Genomic DNA, 24,621 nt, shown 5'->3' with positions numbered 1-24,621 from the left:
TCTAAGCAACAAATATTCTCAATTTAAAAATACATGGGGAGCCTGAGTGGCTCAGTCAGTTAACCATCTGACTCTTGATTTTGGCTCAAGTAATGATCTCATGGTTATGAGATGGAGCCCATCTTGGCAGGCCCCACACTCAGTGGGGAGTCTGCTTGGGATTCTCTCTCCCTCTCCCTTGCTCTCTGCCCAACTCTCTCTCTCTCTCTCTCTCTCTCTCTCAAAACAAACAAACAACAACAACAAAATATTTAAAAATGCACATTACACTGCTAGCTCAGGCTCTTACAAGAATTATCTTGAAATAAAAGGGATTGTAAAATTGTCTGATCAACGTATCCTGATTTCATTTTGTACTGTTGCAGGTTTCAGCTTTTGCTCAGAAACTCATGGGCTGGGATATGAAACTATAAATCTAGCTTTATGGTGAATTACATGCAAAAGGTTTTTTCCCCTTTTCCCTTTTACCCAAATATTAAAATATTTTTTTTCTCTTCTCTTTTTTTCTATTCCCATTTTCACTATGACTCCACATCCTTATGTTCTCAGAAAAGAGGAAAAGAGATCACTACAATGGAATCTACAAGAGGTTCCTTGGGATTCTGCTTTTGTTATGAAATATAAAAATTCCTCTAGAGAAAAGTTTTTCCTGCTTGGATTATATTTCACTAGTGCTACATATTCTGTGATGTCTCCGTAGCTGCTTCTGTCACTATCTAAAAAGCTTTGGGTTTTAGCTTCCCCTGGGAATGTTATACATGACTGAGTCCTGATTTCTAAAGTCTCTTCATAGCTATACTCCAAACTCTGCCAAACTGTCTGCTGGTATCTCACTAGAAAGAACCAAGTGTGATCTGTACTGAACATGGGGGCAATTAGTCCATGGACTCCAGAAGGTTTCTAGGATAAAACATCCTAAATCTGACTCTTCCAGAATCTTCTCTGTGTGTTCTTTTAGCACAGGACCTAATCAAAAAGAAAAGCTGACTGCATCCCAGAAAATATATTGCCCTAAATATCTATTTTACATGTTTTGTTAAGTGATAATTATCACCTCCATTACCACCTACTGGGCTCATTAGTGAACTTAACATGAATTCTTCATTGCAAGTCACACATTATCATGTGAAATAAAAAATAAACTCAAAATACCAAGCCATTCATTCTTAACAAAAACAAGCTTAATGATAAATATGTCATTTACCTAATATTTTATCATTAATTTATGAGTGGAATTTATGACCAATTCTTACAGTAGTTTTTTTGTTTGTTTGTTTTGGTTTGTTTTTTTGTTTTATTTTTTGCTGGTGGCTTCTACACTTATATCTGGATATCAAACAAATTTAGCATTTTAGTATCTAAGAAAGTAAAGAATGTTGACATTGGTTTTGTCTTGTTTTTACAGTGTGTAGGAATTGGAGATAATAAAGCAAGACTCCATTTGAACACATGGAAAATGGGGTTCACAGTGATACACACAGAGTGAATCCATGGCTTGATTTACTCAACACTGGCCAAAACTGAGTTAACACCATCAGAGCTAATTTCTCCTTCTGCCTAGCCCCAAACACATTCATTATATTTTTTGAATTACAAACAGGAAAAATTGCATTACCAACCAAAAATAAAACATCAAGATTGTCAATTTCTTTGGAATAAGAACCGTTAAGGACATTTTGACCAAGGAAGGTCTGGTCTGGTATTCTAGAGAGCTTATTTTTCTCTTAACAATAATACTTAAATATACCTTTGAAGGCCAATCATTATGTAAGTAATAAAGATTTGGAAGAAACAATCAGTAGTATATGTGAAATATTTTAAAATACTCCCCCTTTATTATGAAAAGGACAAAATCTTATGTCTATTTTTTTTTCCTTTGCCAGAATGATACTAATTAAGGAGACAACAAATAATTTTTAGCCTCTCCAAAAAAAAAAAAAAAAAAAAGAAAGAGAAAAAAAAACTTACAAGTTTAGAAACTCTATAAAGGATAGATCAAAAGTCTCTAATATTTGATCCACTACACCATACAACATTGTTTTGGGCAATATTTAATTTTGATGGACTAAGAGAGGTTATACCTATATACAAAAATATGTATCTGCCCGTAAGAAGTAACAGAGCAAAAAAAAAACTCAAAGTGAAGACATTTTCTAGACACAAAATACCATAAGAAGGCATGAAATTTGGCCTCTTCCTAAACTTCAGTGGTTCTCAAAATTGAATGTGTACCGGAATTTCCTAGAGGACTTGATGAAACAGAAATGGCCTTAGCCAAGAAAATAAGATTCAGTCATTCGGGCCAGGGCCTAAGAATTTACATTTTAATAGTTTCAGAGGGATGAGATGATAATGCTAGTCTGGGGACCACATTTTGAGAACAACGGCTTTAACTCCGTCACTTTCTCAACCACTGTGGATGTCTTGGTGTACCTTGTCCAATCTTTCCCAACAAATGTTTTGTGTCCTCTGTGCCACATAGTATTCCCACCAACAAACAAGATCAGCTCCAAAGTAAAGTATTACTTCAGAATATCTTCCTCACCTCTGAACTGTACAACACTTTTCAGAGCATCACCATCTTACAGATATTCAATACATGAAATTAAAAAATAGTTATATCTGTATCATAGCTTTACTCCTTCATGTAAAAACTTGACAGTTAAAGAGTAGAATGAAAAAGGTATTTGAAGACTCATTGGTATCTAGGATTTTTTGATTTGATGCTAAGAACAAAGTGTGACTGCAAGTGGGCAGTCTCCATCCTCAGGACTTACCTGTGACTGGTGCATCAATATCCAGCAAATTTTTTTCCTGTCGGAGAATTGAAGCCCCTTCTGTTATTATTCTCAATGCGACGCTCTCTTCCAGCCTGCCCTCCTTCATGAGATGTGCCTTTAAGATATCCACACGGGGTTTCCCGTCATTATCAAACACTTCTTTTGCTGTAAGCCGGTGACTTGGAGGAAATGGGACAGCTGAAAAAGAAAACGTCAAATTATTCCATTACCCAAACCCAATAAAAATTCAATAATAGCTACCAAATATCTCCCTCTATTACTAACACCTATTGGAGTATTTTAAAAGTTCCCACATTAAAATAAAATCAAGGGTTGTCAAGAATGAAAGACTGCTTTCTTTCTTTGATTCTGGATTTGACTGCTGAAAGAAAATTTACATTGCATCTAGAAGACCCTGATTAAGTTAATAAAAAGAGAGGGAGATGTTTCTGTTAGGCAATAATCAATTCTACAAAAGACAATATCTACGCATCCAACTATAACTAACACGGGAGGAGATGTGTCTCCACTGGGAAAAGGTCTCCCAGACCAGATTTGGCCCTCCAAAGAAAGTCACACCTCTGAGTAAACTTCTTGACTCACTGTTTAAGGAGAGAGCAGAAATCTAAGAGCAAAAAGGCAACAAATGCACTGAACATTAAACAGGGAATCGGGATTCGTGTGCGCGTATAACAGAGGATCATCTCGAACAGTGAAGGACAATATGGTGTCAGGGAGGAGACACAGATATTTAGGGATATGATATAATAACAAACACAACTGACTGCTCAGACCTGGAACCAAACACTCTTTCTTTCACCCACACCCCCATACCTTAACAGTAAGAAGCTCTCTGATAGCTACTGTCACTCTTTACATCTGCTAATACGTTGACTCACTCATTCAGCTAAGGATATTCACTAAACCTCTACAATGTACCAAGACATTCAAAGGTCCATGGTTAGAGATGGTATCACAAAGGTTAAATTTCTGATAAATGGCCAATAAGCCCCTTCCGTGAGGGTGAGTCATTGTCTATTTTACATGAGGAGTCATTACTGGAAAACAACTCAGACCTCTTAGAAATATCTAGAAGGAACATAAACACAGTTTCATGAACCTTTCAGCTGTCATGTGCATTATACCATATGCACAAGAACATCTCCATACAATGGTTCCTCTCTTAGAAAGAACATTTGATATTTAGGAATAAACCTAGCCCCCTAACTTCCTGAAATCGTCTCTCACAGGAGCAAGATTTGCAGTAGAGCAATAGCAAAAAATTGTGTGCACTCTAGTAGCATAGATTTGCTATCCAAGAGAAATTACAAGTACTTAAAAGAAAAGAAAAATCAGGATGTAAACCTATACTAATGGATGCAACTTGATTCTCTTAATAATCCAAGCATATCTAGTTAACTATGCAGCCAAAATGAATCGGCAGAAGTACGTTCAGTGGAGAAGCATGAGGCTTTTGTGGTCAGATGAACCCGGGAGCAAGCCTTGGCTTTGTACACCCACCAGTTTTATGACCTTGGGCAAGGGAAATCCCCTCCTTTGGCTTCAGTTGCCTCACCTGTAGATTGGGGATTACATCTCTCGGAGCATTGTTCTAATAACTCAAGTACGCAGAAACACCCAGAGCTAACATTTATAGAATGTTTCCTTTATGCCAGGTTTCGTTCGGGTAATAAAGTCAGACACAACAGGAAAGCTGTGAGATGAGTAAGACGTATGCACGTGTGTTTACATATCAGTGTTCCTAGTCCTCACAGCATTACTGTGGGGGAAAAACCTGAGGCTTAAAAATATTAAGCACTTTGCCCAAGGCAATCGCCTAGCGATTTCTATGTCGACCCAACGAGTATAAACCAGCAGTTCGATGCTAGAATAGCTGTGTCAACAAGGACACTACACTGCTTCTCCAAAAAAACTTAGGACAGTGCTTAGTAATCGTAAAGTCAGGAGGGAATCACTTTTTAGAATTGCAATTCTAACAAATACTGGGAGGCATTTTTATCTTATGAAGACCACATTTGTTTCCAAAATTATTTGGGGCAGCTCAGGGTAGCACAGATCTAGAATACAAAACCATAATGTAAATTAAAACACAAAATGCATAATGCCAAAGCATAGTGTACAATAAGAGCCAAGGCAAGAAGAATTAAACAAGGAGGAGAAAAAAATGAGGAATTTAGGGGAGCCTGGGTGGCTCAGTGAGTTAAGCCTCTGCCTTCGGCTCGGGTCATGATCTCGGGGTCCTGGGATAGAGCTCGGCATCAGGCTCTCTGCTCAGTGGGAAGCCTGCTTCCCCCTCTCTCTGCCTGCCTCTCTGTCTACTTGTGATCTCTGTCTGTCAAATAAATAAATAAAATCTTTTTTAAAAGTGAGGAATTTAGGTCATTAGACTTCAGGCATTTGGGGGTAAAATTGCTCGTTTTGTTTCTTTGTCTTCCCTGCTTTTTCTTATCTAATGGATATGCTTATGAAGAAAACATTGGCAACATTCCACATTTCCATGGCCACATTTCTGTTTTCTGTTTTTTGGTTTTTTTTTTTTAGTGTGGGTCTTTATGTATGGTTTGAAATTAGAAAATATCTTACCTGGTAACTCCTCAAAATCTCCCACACATAGGACAGGGGTTGGAAAGGAAGAAACTTCAAAAGGACACCTAGGGTAAGGCAAAGAGCCGATTTTTTTTTTTCTCTTTTCAGTGATTTCCTAAGGTAAGAGTTGGGCCGACTATGAAGGTTGAAGTGACTGTGCACAACAGTACAAGAATCCTAGGAGCACGAAAGGATAGGGGACTGGTTTACTGTCAGGCATATGAAGGCCGTGGGACACCCGTGGACTAGCTGGCCTTATTACACTTAAGAAAGATGAAAGGGTTAAACCTGAAAGAACTGAAGCATTGAGGAAGGTGAGAGGCAAAAGAAGAGCACCCTGAGAGGCATCACCTTCATGAATTAGACTTTGTCCAAGTCCTTAGGCTCTCTCCAACGCCAAGTTCACCGCAGTAACAGATGCTCCCTCTTTGAGGCCGATCTACCTTCCAGTAATGGCTAATCCTGGGTAACTGGCTAAGGTGAAGCCACCTGCTCTGACATAGAGGAGCTGGTTCCAAATAAACAGGAGCAGGAAAGAGAGGAAAAAGGCCAACCAGAGGGCTCTGTTTCCAGCTGGATGATAAGAACAGGATGAGATGGGGCCCTTTACTAGTTAAACAGATGGCAAGGTCCCCAGGGATCCAAGATGCACAGCGATGATGCCAAAGTTGGAATGCAGAGATGCTGGAAGCCAGAGAGGAGTTTTCTGGGACAAAACATACAAGTGGGCTAATATTTGTGTATCTGTGCCCCCGTTGGCTTCATAAAGAAAATACCAGCCTTACAAAGGTCACATTTTATTTGCTTTCTCTGTTCACCTGGCATCCTACACACAGACATGTGCCAAATACTGAGCAAAAACTACTTCGACCAAAGACTCCAATGTGCATAGAAAACCTGTCTTTCATTAATTGTAAAAATGGCTACACTTGATATAATAAAATTGGATTTTCCCTCCCCTCCATTGTTTTGAGTATTATAAGTTGCTTTCATTACTACATGAGCAGGCCAGGACTGAAGGAGCTGAGTCTGTACATCTAATAGAATTAAGAAATAACTGTTGATATTTGGCTGACTCTTCCCAACCAATTTTTTTTATAACTGCCTACTAAGTATGGAATATGGTGTTCTAATAGTCTCCTCAGAAGTATCCTAAATGTAGATAGAAACCCTCTCAGCTTTCTCCGCTTCACAACTACCACTCAATGTCACTCTTCTTTCCTCAAATATGATAGCAAAGTAGATAAAATTTGGGAGATATACATCCTCAACTGATTCCTAACATAAATCACAGCTTTAAAAGCAAACAATATACAGGAACCAGGAGTGAGTTCCCGTGTCAATAGCTGTGAAAATCTGGCAGCTACTGATTTCCAGTGAACAGAACATGATCTTGTATCTTTATTTCCTATTTGTTGATGCTACCAGAGAGTTCGTCTACCTGATTCAGAGAAAGGTTACCAGTCAAGGAACCAAAATCACATGTATCCAATATTGGCATCCATAGAACAATACTAAAGTTGTTGTCAACTATTCATTCATCAGAAACACATTCCAAGTCAGAAAAACTGGGACGCCAGCATAATTCTAGCCCAAGGTTCTGGCTGACAAGGGGGACCCCACCTCTGAAAGAGTCAGGGGTCTCCTTCTGCGATTTGGGTTGCATCAGTTTTAGATGGCCATGATGTGTCCTGGTAACCGGAAGTGATAGCTCTCACTCTGGGGGAGATCTAGATACGTAAGACTTCTGTTCCTCAAATCTGAGCCACATTATCCACAATTAAAGGGACTCCTAGGGGTGCCTGGGTGGCTCAGTGGTTTAAGCATCTGCCTTCGGCTCAGGTCATGATCCCAGCATCCTGGCATTGAGCCCCACATCAGCCTCCCTGCTCGACGGGAAGCCTGCTTCTCCCTCTCCGGCTTCCTCTGCTTGTATTACCTCTCTTACTGTCTCTCTCTCTGTGTCAAATAAAAAAAAAATCTTAAAAAAAGGGGGGGGGGACTCCTACTATTTGATGGGAAACACCCTAAGGTCCCTGTCACGGTGATACCTTCACTGGAAAAAGAGCAGCATAATGCTGCCTGACCTCTTCCAGGAATGGTCTCATAAATGCTGACAAGAAAGAATCACGGATAAAAAAAGACATTTAGCCTAGAGATTTTTTTTCAAACCTTTGTTTTCCTTCATTTTTATTTACTCAAAAAAAAAAAAAAAGACACCTGAAGTATACTGAAAGGAAAAAGAATTTAATGCAGCTCACTTTCAGCCTCTCTTCTTCCCTGTGAGGACTGTTGGGGCAATTAGAACTCTCTCCGTTCAGACTGACTCCTGACCCCCTCACATTAAATAAGAGGAAACCCAAGTCCAGAGAGAGGATAAGTGAAATGTCCAGGGTCACAGGATTAGTCATTGGCAAAACCGCTAACTTTAGGTCTCCTGGTTTGGATTCCAGCACCTTTCCAAGTCTGCTCTGTCCAATTGAGTAGCAACATACTGGCTACTGAACGCTTGAAAAGTGACTGGTGTTGGTGGGCTCGGCCCAAACTGAGATGGGTCGCAAGCCTACTATGTGCACCGGATTTACAACACTTGATACAAGAAAAAACAAGAGGGGCGCCTGGGTGGCTCAGTGGGTTAAAGCCTCTGCCTTCGGCTCAGGTCATGATCTCAGGGTCCTGGAATCGAGCCCCGCATCGGGCTCTCTGATCAGTGGGGAGCCTGCTTCCTCCACTCTCTCTCTCTGCCTGCCTCTCTGCCTACTTGTGATCTCTGTCTGTCAAATGAATAAATAAAATCTTAAAAAAAAAAACAAAAAACAAGAAATGCAAAATATCTCATTAATATTTTTATGTTCACTACATGTTGAAATAAGGTTCAGGATATATTGGGCTAAATATGATTTATTAAAATGAATTTCTCCTCTCCCTCCTTATTTTTTAATATGGATACTAGAACATTTAAAATTGCATAAATCCTTTGTTCTCCATTATTATGGACCATGATGCAGCCTTCTCAACCAGGAACCAAGAATGGGGGAGTGGAAATTATATTCTGTAATTGTTCTTCTTTTTCAAATTTAGCTCCTACAGTACTTCAAACTATCTCAAACTGATTGCACACTGGAATCCCTTTTTAAAATAAATGATGCTGAGGGGCAGCCTCTGGAAATTCTGATTTAATTTATCTAGGCATGGTTTTAAAGAAACCCAGGGTAAACTGATGGGAAGTCCAGACTGATAGTCACGGATCTATACCATAAGCAAAGACATATAAAACCCCAAGCAGTTTGATTCCCACCCCCAAACATGTTCCACAATGTCAATCAAACATAGCAGATGTGAAGTCTTTGCAAGTGCAGACATGTGTCTTCCTTCCCTCTCTGTCATCAGAACGTGTCCAAGAACAGCTCTTGTACCATATTTCACAGTACTGTCTGCACTAAGATACTTATGCTGGCACATGTTAAGAGAACAGTTTAAGTATATCACATGTCAAACACAACTTAAACACATTCTGGGTGACCTCCATACCCTGGCACTCCATTTTTCCCTAGTGGACATTTGTATATGTCACAACTACTATTCTTATAAAACCGCATCAACCAACCAACCAATCAATCATCCAGCACCTGGTAAGCACCTACTATGCACTGTATTCAATGTCAGGCAGTAAGAAGCACCACGAAAAAGTAGGCAAGAGAAAACAAATATTGGCAGATCCATACTCTGAAGAGATTACCAGGTGATATGGTATCATGGTTATATCTATTGGTTTTTGCTTGAGATACCTGGAAAAGCATTAAACCACAAAACTGAAGAACAAAATTTAAAGAAAATGAGAGATGATGTATAATGAGTAAGCAAGAAAAAAAAGTGTCTTTATCTATTTTAAGGCTATGTCTGAGTTCCTATAAACTCTCAGATACAAACACAGCTTTCTTCCATCTGAAGAATAGAATAAATACCTCATTTTTTTAGGTGACTCCAAAAGATGAAGTTCTGCCTTGAGGTAAGGAATGAAAAACAGAATATGCTAATTTTAAGACACAAAATGCCAGTTAAAATACACAAAAGTAATTCCTTTGTAAGTAAATAAAATTACCCTGAAATCTGATCCTGCTTCTGAATAAACAGTGAAGACATATGTAAAAGGAAATCCTGGTGACTTTTCACTAAAATTTGCTTGGGTTCTAATATTGAGCCAGTAGGTTTGACTTCTATCCTTCTGGGTTTAAAAAAATCTGTCAGTATGGGGATACCTGTTAATCCATGCACATCACGTCTATATGCAAAGATATACAAACCATGTCGTCTAGGAGGGGCAGCTTAAAAATTAACCACAGCTAGCCTCTAAGAAACATCGTAGGACCTTATTCACTAGGGCCCGCCTTACACCACTCCTGTAGACATTCATCACTTGTTTGTTTGAAAGTCGCTGGCTTTCATTACAGACATTAATATCTGTCAAATTAAAATATGCTTGCTCATCTCAAGTGTGGCTGAATATTAATCTTGTAAACAGAAACATCCGGTCCCACTGAAACTAAAAAAAAAAAAAAACTTCACAGTAAATCTATAAATAAAACCCCAATTTATTAATTTACTCGTGGTTTTTTTTTCCCCACAGTTTTGATGAGCTCCTCCATCCTTAGAGCAAAGACCTCCTTTTCTGCCTCCTCTGAATATTGCCCCTCAGATGCTGAGCCTTAAAATGTATTCAGTTTTAGACATGGTATGTGCACTGATCATTTCACTAGCAAACTGAATACCTCATTTGGTTTTCCTGAATGTTTACATGCAAATATAGCACAATGGTATTTTATGTAACTTCCCCAAACTGTTAATAAAAGGGTACTATGATACTCGAAGCATTCATTAAAATAGGGCATCTTTTCTCCTCTGGCTTACAGAATTTTTCTTATACACATTACTTTTGAACCTAAATCTGAAATGTGCTACAAGCAATTCTTTAATAAAAATCAGACACTAATTAATTAAAAGAATCATTGTTATAGCTACAAGGGATTTAATACTTAATTAGTGAAAATGAGCACCGACCAGCACAATCAGAGCTTCCTTTATTATCCGAATTTCAAAATACTTTTCATTTAAATAGGCTGTATTCTCTGGCTACTCTACGTTCTGAAGTCTAAGGACTCAAGGACAGGGTGATAGTCCATGACCTAATCTACATGTAGGACTGGGTGGTTCTATCACAGAACTGTTTTGAAGTTTCAATATTTTGGTGAGTTTATTAATTACTAGAAAAGTTGCAGCTGGCTTACATAAAAAATTATGTAATAATGATTCAATATGAAAAATGATTCGACAAAGTTATATTTTAAGAGTTTCAAAACATTTTGGCATTACTGAAAATCTTAAATAAAATCTGATTTTTTGTTGTTAAAATTAAAGTTATATGTACAAGTCCAGGGCTTACCATGGTGGCCATGCCAATCACAAATTATTTCATATGTATACATGATAAAAGCAAAATTATATTTATTAATTTTTACCATATGATATTGAATGTTCAGATTAAATGAAGAATTTTAATTAAATATTAAATATTTTAATTTAAATATTAAATAAATTAAATACTTAAAATTTTTAAAATATATAATTGAAGATGTATCATTTTCTAAGAGTGTACTTTATAAGTTTTTAATTAAAAAAATATAAGCAGTCATACTTAGTCATACCACCCCACCTATATGTATTTGACCTCAGTACTAGATGAAGTGACTACAGCAATATTTTTAGCAAATGGTATTTACAGTAATCTCTAGAATAGCAAACTTACAATAATGAATAAAATCCTACTCACTGAAATATATTTAAGCAGAGGGCTTTTTATTTATTTTGTTTGTTTGGTTTTTGCCTTGAACATTTTCTTTTTCTCGAGAGAAACATGTCACAGGAGGAGATTAAAATCAAGAAACAAACAAGATACTTTAAGACAATCTGAATTTATTTCCCAAGCGAGCAGGTCCCTTTGAACACGATAATTTTCCCTGAGAAATGAAAAGTATCTAGGGATTATAAAACTTTTTTTAACCCAAGATATACTTTACCATTCAGAAACCCTCAAGTCAATGGCCTAAGACATGAAATACAAGAAAGGACCTTACCTATACTGGAGTTGAACTATTTGATTAGAAATTCTTTAATAAATGTAAACTTCAGAAATCTCTGTCTTAAAAATAAGCCTTCAATGAAACTTGGAAGTTGATATGAAAAATCAATCTATGCCCACACACAATTCTTTCCTTTCAAATTCATCATTCAGCTCGAGAAGCCCACACATTTTCTATGCCCACATGCTCACCCACGGTCCCCATCCCTGTGTTTAAAACACCTACAGGCATCAGAATAACTTTTTTTAAATGAATAGGCTTTCTCTTCTTTGAAAGGTCTTGATGATATGGCAAATTTGTGTCCCAAATGTCGAATAATGTAAATCTAAGTGGCAATTTAAGGATATTACCATGTTACCACTTTTTGCATATAAAGGGTGATTGGTTTAAAAAAATAATAATAAATCTGGCATACAGCCTTATATCTGTGAAGCAAAGATCAATATTATGCCTCAGAGTCACCCTCCAGGGAGCCAGGGGCAGGGAGCTTAAATCCCAGGTTTGCATTTAATCCCCCATGACCTGGCTCTCTGCTCCCTACTCCCTGTGGGCTCAATAGTGAAATATCAGGTCTTCTGGGCCTCTCCATGCTTCAGTAATGCTTATGCCAAATTATACTATTTGCTTCAGTCTGAAGACCAGACCTACTTTCCACTTTCTCTGGTTCACCATTTCTAAGAAACACCCAATCTGAAGAATAATATAGGAGGTTCCAGGTCTTAGCACCTCAAATGTGTGCTCCCCAAATCATAATCCTCACATACCTTGATTTAAAAATTGGTATGTTTTAGTGACTATCACCTACAATTAGATCTTCTGAAACTTCATTTTCATTTATCTTTAAAATATATATGTCAATTTAATTTTAAATCAAACACGCATTTCTTAATCTATCAAATGGAAAATGGTTAATTTCATAATAAAGCTCCAATAAACTGCATTCCCTTCCTTAATAAGGAGCCACACTTACAGGAGATACTCCACTCTTATATATTGTGTACAAAGAAGAAATTCTCAAGTAATTAAGGAAAAAGATTAATTATAATGTCAATTTCAAATTAACATGTAACTCCAAATCTCTTTAAATAAGTCCATCAGTCATCAATAACTCAAAAAAATCAACTTAATTAAAAAGAAAGTTTAACAATCAAGTTGCATTCAAAGTCTAGTCCCGTACTGTTGTGTATCAGTTGTTAAGATTTCAAATCCACTTGTCTATGTCTTAAGTGAAGTTGTTTTGAATGAAGGGCGAATTTGTTTACATTGAGAAAACTGTATTAGAATGTTGTCACCAACATCTGTTGTTGTCAATAAACACTCAGTAGCTCATCTGTTGATGGATGTCTCTGGGGGCTTATCAATAAGAGCATAGGGAAGAGTCACTATGATGTAATGTACATTTAAACGTTAAATACCAAGAATTCTGAGGACCTGCAAGAGTAGTCGGTGTGGGTAAGGGTACCCATTGCTGATCTAAATAGCTCTCCAAAGACCTCAGGCAGCATTTGCTTCAGCAGCAGGTATACAAAGACCTCGGGCATTAGCTCCTGCCATGGCAAGACAGCTCTTTGGAGGAATGGTGAAAACCTTTCAGGGGCCTTGTGAAGGAGGGCATCTTGCCCACTAACAGCAGCACCTTCATTCCCTTAGCAACATGCGCCAGCAACAAGGGACTTCTTCTTTACCCTGGCAGCTAGACGTCAGCTCTTGGTTAGCTAAGCCAACTCTTCTGAGAACCAACTCCTGGACAGTTATGTGTCAACTAAATTTGGATTTTATTTCCTTCGTCTCCCCCTAACCTGGAACAATAGTGTAATTAATCCATCATTGGCTTGGAGTATGTTATTTCTTTATTGGCTTATTAAGAGACATTACCCCATATGCTACTGACTTGTGAAATATTACCATTATAAATTATAATTCCTGCAGTGAGCCTGTGTTAACTACATTATTGGCAAAGAGAATCTCACTCTCTGAGCATAATTTGCCTCAGCAAGACAAGTGCCTTGGCATTGACAGATATTCAATCAATGCATTTCTGAAAGAATGAAAAAATGAATGGATTTTTTTTCTCCTTGCTTTCTTAGAATTTGGGGAAATTTTGTAGTAATAGAATTAGTTTAAGAAGAGAGAATAGAGGGGTGCCTGGGTGGCTCAATGGGTTAAGCCTCTGCCTTCAGCTCAGGTCATGGTCTCAGGGTCCTGGGATCGAGCCCCACATCAGGCTCTCCGCTCAGCGGAGAGCCTGTTTCCCCCATCTCTCTCTGCCTGCTTCTCTGCCTACTTGTGATCTCTGTCTGTCAAATAAATAAATAAAATTAAAAAAAAAAAAAAAGGAAGAGAGAATAGAAAAAAGAAATGGCCTTGTTCAGATCTAAAAGTACATAATTCTGTAAAGGTAGTCAATAATCAAAATAACTCAGAAACTGAAACGTTCATTTAGTAAATGTCTCTTTCAAAGTACTCATTACAGGAAAGAGACCATGGATGCCAGATGGTAGGGTGGAGCTAGAGGCCTCACTCCAAGATGAAACTGATAGAGTCAAAAGTGAGCAATAGATAGAAAACCAAAAAGCGGAGGGGCAAAAATCACTACAAAAAGTCTGAAGTGCTAAATATCTTTAATCCCATAGGTGAATACAGGATCATAAATTTGTAGCTATTTGTGATGTAAAATTGACTCAATAACAATAAAAATAGTATCACCTGGGTACAACAGGGCTTCAGTGTTTTTACACTCATAGAGCTCTATCCCAAGAAACTTCAGAAGGCAGTTCAAATAGTTCTTTAAAAAGAACATTTTTCTACTTAAAAAATGCTAGTAGTATCTATTTATTGAAGTATGCATCTGTAAAATAAAAAACTTATTTTTTCATTTCCAGCTTTGTGATATCTGAGATTTATGACTAACACTTCCTCAGCATCCTTATATGTCAGAAGTAGTTCAGGAGGAGAGTCCTCCTCTCCCCTCTTTCAACTACTTGCTTGATGACTATCACTACCTCTCAGAGTGAACACCAATCTTACTACAAGACACAAATGAAAGATACACTGTGAAATGCAGCCATCAAGAATAGCTGAAACCAAGTTTATCTAACTCATTCTAAGCTCATATAGAATGGCAAACAGAACAACATAGCTCCCATGACATACGACTTTGGGTTATGGTTCCCCAAAACATCCAAAAAGCTTCACTTCCACAAATTTTTCACTATCCAAGTATCACAGTGAGCAATTTAGCCAGCACTGGGACTGCTTTTCTTACAGTTATATGTGCAGAATTCACAATTGGCAGACAAGAAATATAATGTTTTTTTATTACCACATCATTTAAAATCATTCCTTGGCTTAAATTACCACCCCCAAAATAATTATGTTTAAAAGTGGAACTACTAGCAGATTAATACAAATGTAAGATATAGGACACATCCTGTGAAAAGTAATCACACACACACACACACACACACACACATACACATATACACGTGTGTACACATACCCACCACAAATCAAATAGTATAATCGTATGTTTTACTCTAACGGTAGAGTTATGTGTATTTTTTATAAGGCTCTTGATAATGCTCCACTTCTCCAAAACTTGAGTTTCCACCATCCTCACCAATCACAGTGCAAGCACATACCCAGAGGCAGTGCAAGATGGATCACTCACCACAAAATCTGTGCCTGTTATGGCATAGGAAAGGAATGGAGCCATTCTCACCATATAAATACAAAAGAATGGTGGCCTGGCAATACTGAGGATGTGTTCAGTTCCATATTTTACAACAGCCCTAGATAGATCAGGGTATATCTATGATATTCATAATGGTATACTGTTGATCCTTGAACAAAATGAAAATTAGGGGCATTAACACCCCATGCATTTGAAAAATCTGCACCTAACTTTTGAGTCCCCAAAATCTGCATATAAGTATGACTGCTATACTAATAGCCCACTATTGACATACCAATAAATTAAACAATCAATTAACACATACTTTGTATATTATATGTATTATATACCATATTCTTGAAGTAAGCTAAAGAACAGAAGATTTTATTTAGAAAATCCAGAAGGAAGCGGATGCCTGGGTGGCTCAATCGGTTAAACATCCAGCTCTTAATTTCGGTCAGGTCATAATCTCAAGGTTGTGAGATCAGACGCCACACTGGACGTGGAGCCTGCTTAGGATTCTCTCTGTAACTCTCCCACTGCCCCTCCCCCCTTAAAAAAAAAAAAAAAAGCCAAATCCTAAATAGCATGTGAATTTTACTAGAATAATTTCCCACATGTATTAGCATTGCTTATTCCCCACCTAGCCAAGAGGGACCCAATTATTACTCACACCAAATGATAAACAAAACAAATGATAATCAGTCACCCAATCTTTTCTGAACTCCCTTCCCTCCAGACTCTAATTACCCAAACGGTTTCCATGCTTTAGGGACAATAAAGTGTGTCCTAGAAGCAAGGACAGATTCTTGGATCTGATTCTCTATAAGAGGCCGTTGTAGTTGCAGTGGGAATAGGATTTATCTCCCCTTTCTTTAATGCAAATAATGTCCCCATCCCAGATACAACTATTCAAATAACAAACTTCTCCTGAATAAACAAAGAACAGTGTAGATCCTGAGAGATTATCTGCTCCCTACAAGGTCTACCACCATTTGATACTCAAGCAACAAAGGAAAATAATTACAATCATTTATTAATATATATATTCATATGGTGCAGATACAAAGTTGATTATTAAGAATTTGCCTAAGTTATGTTTTGTAAAAGTTAAAACCAAAGAACAGGTATCTAAAGAAAATATTTTAAAATATGACTACTGGAAGAAAATACAAAACATAGAAAACATAGAAAAATACAAAGCATAGAAAAAAGAGAAAAACTGCAGACTTTAATGAAAGTACACAATTATTACAAGGGAGAAAAACTAAGCTATGTAAAGCATCAAATAAATTAAAAGTTTTGCAAAATTGTTGAAATTCTGTGGGAATACTGTCTGTTGCACACATTTCTGGGGAGAAAGTCCACAGTTTAATAGATCTCAAAAGGCTCCTTGAGCCAAAGGGGCTAAGGCTCCCTCCATCACAGCTTTCTCATGTTCATATGAGACCTATTCTAGTCTATTTGCTCAATGACACTCTCATCTAGATTATTCAAATAATGATCAGATGATTTCTCCAAATCCCCAGTAATCTCCACTTTACCCACCTAATCCCTAAACCTTATGGTCTGGTCATACCTAATTACTCAATACCCCAAGTATTCCATATAATTCTATACCTTTCCTCAAGCCTTTCAGAAATAGTGAGGCAAAAGGGGCTAAAAGCACAAACTCAGAATGCCTGGGTTTACACTTCAACTTCACCAAATTATATGATCCTGGGCAAATGATTTAATCTCTCTATGCTAAAGTTTTCAGATCTGTAAATTGAGGATTAAACAAACTAATATTTGTAAAACACTGGGAACATTATTACCATAAAAATACTTCATTAAGTATTCATTATGATTAACAAATGCCTGTGTAGGCTCCTTAAGAATGCAACCTCCTGATTCCTGATCATCCCTATTCAAATGTCCCAACTGCTAAAAAGACCTTTCAAAGCCTGCTTTCCATCCCAATCCCCAATGTGGAGTATCAATTACTTAATAAAATGTCCTTGGATCACCAAAACACAAAGTTGTTTTTACTCTGTTTTTGTTTTGTGTTTCTCTCTTTGCCCCTAAACCACAGAGGACTTCCTGCCTGTATTAATTTTTGTACTTCGGCACTCATAAGAAACCCACAAATTATTAGATGGGTTTTACGCTAAGTCCAACAAATGTGTACAAATCTGAAATTGTGTTCTTACATATCATTTAATTTCATTTTTCAATTTTCTAGCTGAAGAAACTAAGACTCAAAGAGAGTAAGAGTACCAGTGATGATAATAACAAAAAACAATAATCACTTCTATAGCACTTACTATATCTCAGACACTGTTCTAAACACTGTATATGTGCCAACTCACTGAATTTTCATAACAATCCCATGATGCAGATACCATTATTCTATTTTTCATATGCAAAAACAGATGCACTACGAAACTAAATAGATTTACCAAATTCACACTGTAGCAAGTAAGTAAAGGAAGCCAGGGATTAAAACGGGCCCTCTGGCTCTAGAGTTGTGTTTTTAATCCTTGTGACTTTGCCTCTGTAAATAAGAGGGTAGTCATCCAGGGATCCAGAGGTAATTAATGGCAAAGCCTGAAATACACATTTAGTCCTCTGGATTCCCTGGTGATGCTCTTTCCTTATGAGTTCACCATTCCCTACCCAGAGTGATGGCTACTGAGAGCATTCCAAAAACATTTGGCCAATGATTTAAGGACACACGATTCACATCTTACCACCTAATTCTCTAAATGCAATAATATTTATCCCAAATGTGCAGTCTGTTCCTTGGACATCTTATTTGGCTTACCTGTCTTATTTAATTGTTGCCAGTTTTGAAAGGGACCAGAATAGGACAAGGAGGGACGCCTGGGTGGCTCAGTTGGTTAAGCAGCTGCCTTGGGCTCAGGTCATGATCCCAGCATCCTGGGATCAAGTCCCACATCGGGCTCCTTGCTCGGCAGGGAGCCTGCTTCTCCCTCTGCCTCTAGCCTGCCACTCTGTCTGCCTGTGCTTGCGCTCTGTATCTCTCTCTCTCTCTCTAACAAATAAATAAAAATCTTAAAAAAAAAAAAAAAAAAGAATAGGACAAGGAATCACTGATTCAGTACTCCACTTGTAAAAAGTACAAGGTCTTTGTTTTAATTTGATTTCTGATGGATTGATTCTGATGATTGATTTCTGATGGATTACCTCTTTGATCCAAAGGTAAGAGGAGCCTCCAAGGTATTTCTACACATGAGCATTAAGTTCAGGTTCTAGCCAAAGCCTAAAAGTTTCCCATTAATGACTGCAGGCCACCTCTCAGACTAGTCAGTGATTTTGTTGAAAGTGTGCCTCTCCAACCTCTGTTCCTTAAAATGCCTGGTTAGTCTACCTGCCATTGACAATTACCAGCAATATGAGCAGAATCTGAGCTCTCAATGCCACAAAGTATAGTGGTTCTGAATTACAAAGTCCCTAATCACCTATATTCACTTTCTGGCTTTAATGGTTATGTGTCCCTAAAGAAACCACAGTTTCCACACCTGTAAAATGGAGATATTTACCTCAAGAGGTTATTAAAAGGATTAAATGAGAACTTGTTTATGAAAGTGCTTAGTGCAATACTTTTCTTAGAGATTTGCAGATGTTATTGTATCTTATGACTATCCAGGAAGGGAGATCAATCATTTCCTAACTTATTTCCTATAAAACTCAGTCTTCCTGACACACTATATTTTGTGATAGCCTACTGCACACAAATAACCAATTCAATTATTTTGATAAAGTAAGTCAGTAAGTTCACACCAACATGAATATTCAACAGAGAGGATACTAGTAAAATCGGTCAGAAATTTTCATCAAAATGGTAAGCATATTAGTTTGTTTAAGCTGAGAAGCATTTGTCTGTCAATTTAAAAAAAAAATAGTGGAAGTCTGCTTATTTCTTTCTCCTTATTCATATATGCATCATACTGAGTGATGTGCTATCATGCAACAAAAGTTAACATTTTTTACTTTTACATAATACACATAGTGTTTATTTAATGACACGTGAATATAGCTCTATAATATTGGGTTAAGTTCAGTATGATTTGAAGATACTAAATGCTTTAGGTATCTTCAAATCAATAATGAATAAATTCCTTATATATTATCTCATTTCAAAACCACTCTAGCTATCTTCATCTGCCTGCTCTATTAGGCAGAGATATTATTTGGAACGAAGAATTACTTTATGAATATAAGATTTTTAACTTTAAAAGAACTACTAAACATTGAAACAATTATCTGTACATACGTGACATATTTGAACATTTTCAAATACATGATTTCATTCAATCCTCAAGATAACACTTTGTGATAAGTATCATAATGGTCATTTTATAGATCAAGAGAATAAGAAAACAGTGTTTAGGTTGCAGGGTAAAGATAACATAGGTAGCGTGTGGGGCCAGGACATAATCTTCGAGTCCCAGGCCCTCTCCACCAAAGTTCACAACAGTAACCTGCAAACGCCTGTAAATTGTAGGTGGTTGAAGGCAGTGGCTAATTAATGTTTGAAAAGCTAATTAGGGAAGAAGGAAACCAAAGATTTCCAACCAAAAGAAAGAAAACCTTTGATTTTCAAGGTTGATAGGATTACCACAGCTGCAGGAACTTCCCTGTCTCCCTCCACTTTGAAACCCAGTTTTCACTATTCTACATCTGTGATCCAAGGCCAATCCAATCCTTTGACTTGCTAGTCAGAGATAACAAAGACTCTCAATTATTGAAGTGTTTACTCACATTAATTACAATGAATTTTTGCTCTCAAATAAAATATGTCCCTTCTTATTTTAGGGACTGATAGGAAAGAAGTCTTCTTTGCCCCTGGGTCTCCACCTATTGGGTTTGCATCCTTTTTCTGCTACCTGTTGGTCTAGATCTTGGCAGGATTCATTCAGTCTCTCTGGGCTTGAGTTTCCTCATCTGCAAAATGCAGATAATAATAATACCAACATGCAAGGTGATGGTAAGGATTCAATAACACACGCCTCATAAAAACTCGAAGAAATGCCTGACATGGACTAAACAGCTCAATAATGTTTACTACGATTACTATGACCTGTTAAAATGAGAGCAAAAGCAAAAAAAATGCAGTGGCTCCCTGAGTTGTGTTTTCCCATGAGAGAGAGCAAAAATCATTACAGGCCCTCACTCAGAGATGATGCCCATCCCATAAGGGACCCTTGGGCTTTCAGGATTCATAAATGACTCTGTGGAGGAAGTTCTATCACTACCTATTAGATAAACAAAACTTAACACTCGAGAATGTGATTCCTCCCATAGCAGAATAATCTATAAGAGCACCCTTTATGAGGCCAGTGTGCTCTGGGGAGTCACTGATTTAACTAGCCAGCAAAATGACTGGCTAGTTATGGGAGAGCTCACTGAAATAACCAGTGATCAAACGCAAAGGGTCAAATTGTGCTTTGGAAGTCTCATTTTGATAAGCTCTGAACTGCACAGAAATAAAACCATTTGGGGGGCTCTTGGGTGGGTCAGTCAGTTAAGCAGAGAACTCTTGATTTTGGCTCATGTCATGATCTCAAGGTCCCGAGATCAAAGCCCACTTTAAAGCTCTGTGCTGGGCATGGAGCCTGCTTAAGATGCTCTTTCCCTTGCCTTCGGCCCCTCCTCTACCCCGCCCCCCAAAAAAACAGGAAAAGAAAAAAAGAATTTCAAACCATTAGCACATTGACTAGGCACATGCCTATGATTAACCATAGCAATTTTCCTTCTGGTCCTTTATTTTATTTTCATTTAAATTAATGTAATTCTTAGCTAAAATGCAAGAGAAAAATGTTAGAGAACACCGTCTGTTCACTCTAATAGCAATAATCTAAGTGTTTTCATTCTTATGGTATGACTATATAACTATGTACCTCTATGCTAAGAAAATTCTCATGTCCTTTCATTAGACTTCGTCTTGTATATATTCATTGAATAGAGTTTGCCTTAAAGGAATATCATTTTACCCAATGTAATATTTACATTTGTAATAATTTACAATGACAATATTTCTAATAATGTAAATAATAATGTGAAATATAATATTACATTTACCAAATGAAATATGTGTCTTCACACCAAGAGAAGATTATCTTGAAAATTTTTAAAAATAAATGCAGATTTCTATAAGAATCAAGGAAAAAAAAACTATTCATCTGAGCAAGAGATATTAAGCAAAGTACAAAGTCCCATAGATTTCACTTCCTAAGGAATACTGATATATAAATAAAATGGGTTATTACCAAAACATTGGATGCTTTAATTAATGCACATTTTACTGATTTCTCTCAAATTCCTCATTTCTAGTAAGAGGAAAGGAATCAAAAGTTTTCTCAATTTTTTTTGTACCTAATTAACTATTAACCATCCAGTCACTTATTAAGCAAAATATAATTTCTTGTTAATTTGTTACAATGCAAGCAATTCCTTCTCTGTGGTAAAGAAAGATAAACAACAGTGAAAGTGAAAGAAAACTCACTTAAGTGTTTGAGAAACAAGTATTTGTTCACCATTCTAATCCAAATATCCCTTTTAACTAAATAAAACTAACCTTCAACTGCTTTCATTTAAGCATTTTTAAAATCCCTAATTTAATAAAGCTAATTGAATTTGTTCTAGAACAAACCTTGTATTGCTGATACACTGAATTTATTCTAAAATACTGCTAATCCATTTAAAATCTGTAATATACTTAACTATATAGCATTAAAAATGCTTGCCATTTAGCAAAGATTTAGAAATATAATATGACTGGTTTAAGATTAAAGTTACATTACCAAAGCCCAATAAAAATAGCACTTAAGTATCAGAGAAATACAAGACCTATTTAGTATATGACAGATTGGCTTATCACCAAATTTAGAGAATCTTGTATTAAATGAATATCAGGCTTAATTGAAAAGAAAGAAGTCCCTAAGTCTTGAACTTTTGTGCCAACAATGAATATCTAATAGAAGAATCTAAGAATGAAGGTGCTTTCTGAGGTAGTTTTTGGCTGACCTACATATGAATGAAAAGCATTCAATTGGCTCAATCAGTTAAGCCTCTGACTCTTTGGTCGAGAGATCAAGCCCCATGCTCAGCACAGAGCCTGCTTAAGATTCTTTCTCCCTCTCCCCCTGCCTGTTACCAAACCCCCACTCCCTGCCCCTGCTCTCTTTAAATAAATAAATAAACAACATGGCATTACATATGACTTCTCATTTGGAAACATATTATTTAGTCACTGTACCACCTGAGGGAAAATAGTAATATGGTCCCCAAATGAACTTGAATTATATGAAGTATTTTTCTCTCATTTGCAGAATGAATGGCACTGCCTCGAATTAAGGAATTAGTAGTGATAATAAATAAGCACAATTATACTTTTTTTTTGGATCCTGAATTCACTTTACTATTGCTAGTCATGATGCTATGAATTCTATTTCCCTAGCTGATCATCAGATTGGGGCTTTGGATTCCAAAAAGTGAGTCCTTCTAAACTACTTTCTAGAGCCGTTCACTTGCTACAAAAATGTTCTGTTGATTTTAACAGCCTACCTAGGATTAAATAAAACACCTATATCCCTGGTAAATTGTATCAGAAACCCTTTTGAAGGAGAAACTACTGAAAAATACCTTTCCTAGACTGTTATTCAACTATCAATCATATGCTTTCAATGACCAGTGAAAATAGAAATGTTCCCAAAAACATATAAATAAAGGTCTTAGAAACACTTTTAAAATTTGTTGCAGAAGGAGGTATGCTAGTGATAAGCTGAGACTAGACATTCTATATGGATTTCATTTATGCCTACAGTGCTCTACCCTGGAGTCAAGAGGTTTGACTATTGGAGGGCACGTGGGTGGCTCAGTTGAAGCATCTGCCTTCACCTCAGGTCATGATCCCAGGGTCTTGGGATTGAGCCCCAGGTCCAGCCTGCTTTCCCTTTCCTGTTCCCTCTGCTTGTGTTCCCTCTCTCCCTCTTTGTCAAATAAATAGTGGGCGGGGGGGGGGGCTTGAATACTTGGATTTGAAACCTGATTTTACCATAACCATATAAAATAAACGTTTATTGCTCCCATTTCACAGATTAAGAAATAGAGATTAAATATGCTATCCAAGTTCACTCTAATATTGAGTGGTAGAGTTTGGATGCACAACCAGGTAAGTTTGTTTTCAGTTCTTCACACTATATCATGCTAAACTACCTAATTCATTAAATCAAGTTGGTATGCCAAATAACTTTCAGAAACACAGTTTTTAACTATCAGATCTAATTTTGTCTATATGCTTGGTGAGTGAAACAGTATGGTATTACCTTTACTGGTCCTCAAGTTAGCACAGAGATTCAGACCGGCTCTGCCACTAACAGGCTATGTAACTTCACTTTTCGTTTGCTGTTTTCCTGTTCAAAAAGCCCTGTTCAAAAAGCGAGGAAATAATACCAATAGGCTCTAGATCGCTTTCTGTTTTGAAAATACAAGACACATAGGAATTTCTGATATATAACCGCTGATATAGAACCATTTTACCTGCCTGATAAATCCCAGGGGCATTCCCAGAGTTACAGCTTTGGAAGGAATACTATGAAAAACAGAAAGCAGAAGGTGGTGCATTCCTGTGCATTCCGTTGCTCAGGGTGGGTACTGCACAAAAATATCTGGAGGAGACAGAAACTAAAGGCCCAAATGCTGTCCCCCCAAGATGAATCAAACCCTTAACTGTTCTACTTCCTCCAGCTGGAGTCCCTGAGTGATGCTACAGCGATCTACATTTTAATAAAGAATTTGTTTGTCTTGTCAAAGTGGAACAAGAAAAAAACTTCAGTGAATACTGTTTACTCCTCTGGAGCTTGGGGATGAGCCCCTTATTTTGTAGAAAAGCCCATCCAGGAGAAGACTCTTTATGAACACTGGTGAAAGGAAAAGGGGGGGAATGGGAGAAGAGAAAAAAAAAAAAAAGAGTGTTAAAGGGAAGGGGAAAGGAAAAGAGGAGGAGGAGGAGGAAGAGACATCAACGACTCTGAGAAAAATTTCTATAAAATGGAATTATTTTATTGAACTATTATCCTCCCCTTTTTTAAAGACTTTATTTATTTGTTAGAGAGAGAGAGAGAGCACAAGCAGGGTGAGCAGAAGGCAGAGAGAGAAGCAGGCTTCCCGCTGCACAGGGAGACTGATGTAGGACTCGATCTCAGGACCCTGGGATCTGAGTGTAAGGCAGATGTTTAACTGACTGAGCCACCCAGGCATCCCTCTCCCCCTTTTTTTCTCAGTTAAAAACTAAAACCTACTCTCCCACCTTCACTGTTGAATACTTTCCTCTCATTTTGAAAAACAATTTTTGTTATACCTATGTTTACCCATAGCTCCTCCCCGTCTAAAGTCAACTTTTACTTTTACAAACACT

General features: G+C 37.2%; 1 protein-coding gene across 2 annotated transcripts in view; it reads right to left on the bottom strand.

The window, feature by feature from the left end:
- Positions 1–24,621, bottom strand: part of PPP3CA (protein phosphatase 3 catalytic subunit alpha) — a 325,304-nt gene that overhangs the window by 167,124 nt on the left and 133,559 nt on the right. For both annotated transcript variants that reach the window (XM_044224402.1, XM_044224401.1), the window contains exon 2: positions 2,778–2,978. In XM_044224402.1, coding sequence (XP_044080337.1) covers positions 2,778–2,978 — 201 coding nt within the window. The remainder of the gene's footprint in view (positions 1–2,777; positions 2,979–24,621) is intronic.

The sequence above is a fragment of the Neovison vison genome, chromosome 11 (genome assembly GCF_020171115.1).
Source record: "Neovison vison isolate M4711 chromosome 11, ASM_NN_V1, whole genome shotgun sequence".
Lineage (NCBI taxonomy): Eukaryota > Metazoa > Chordata > Mammalia > Carnivora > Mustelidae > Neogale > Neogale vison.
This window is presented reverse-complemented; position numbering and strand designations above follow the sequence as displayed.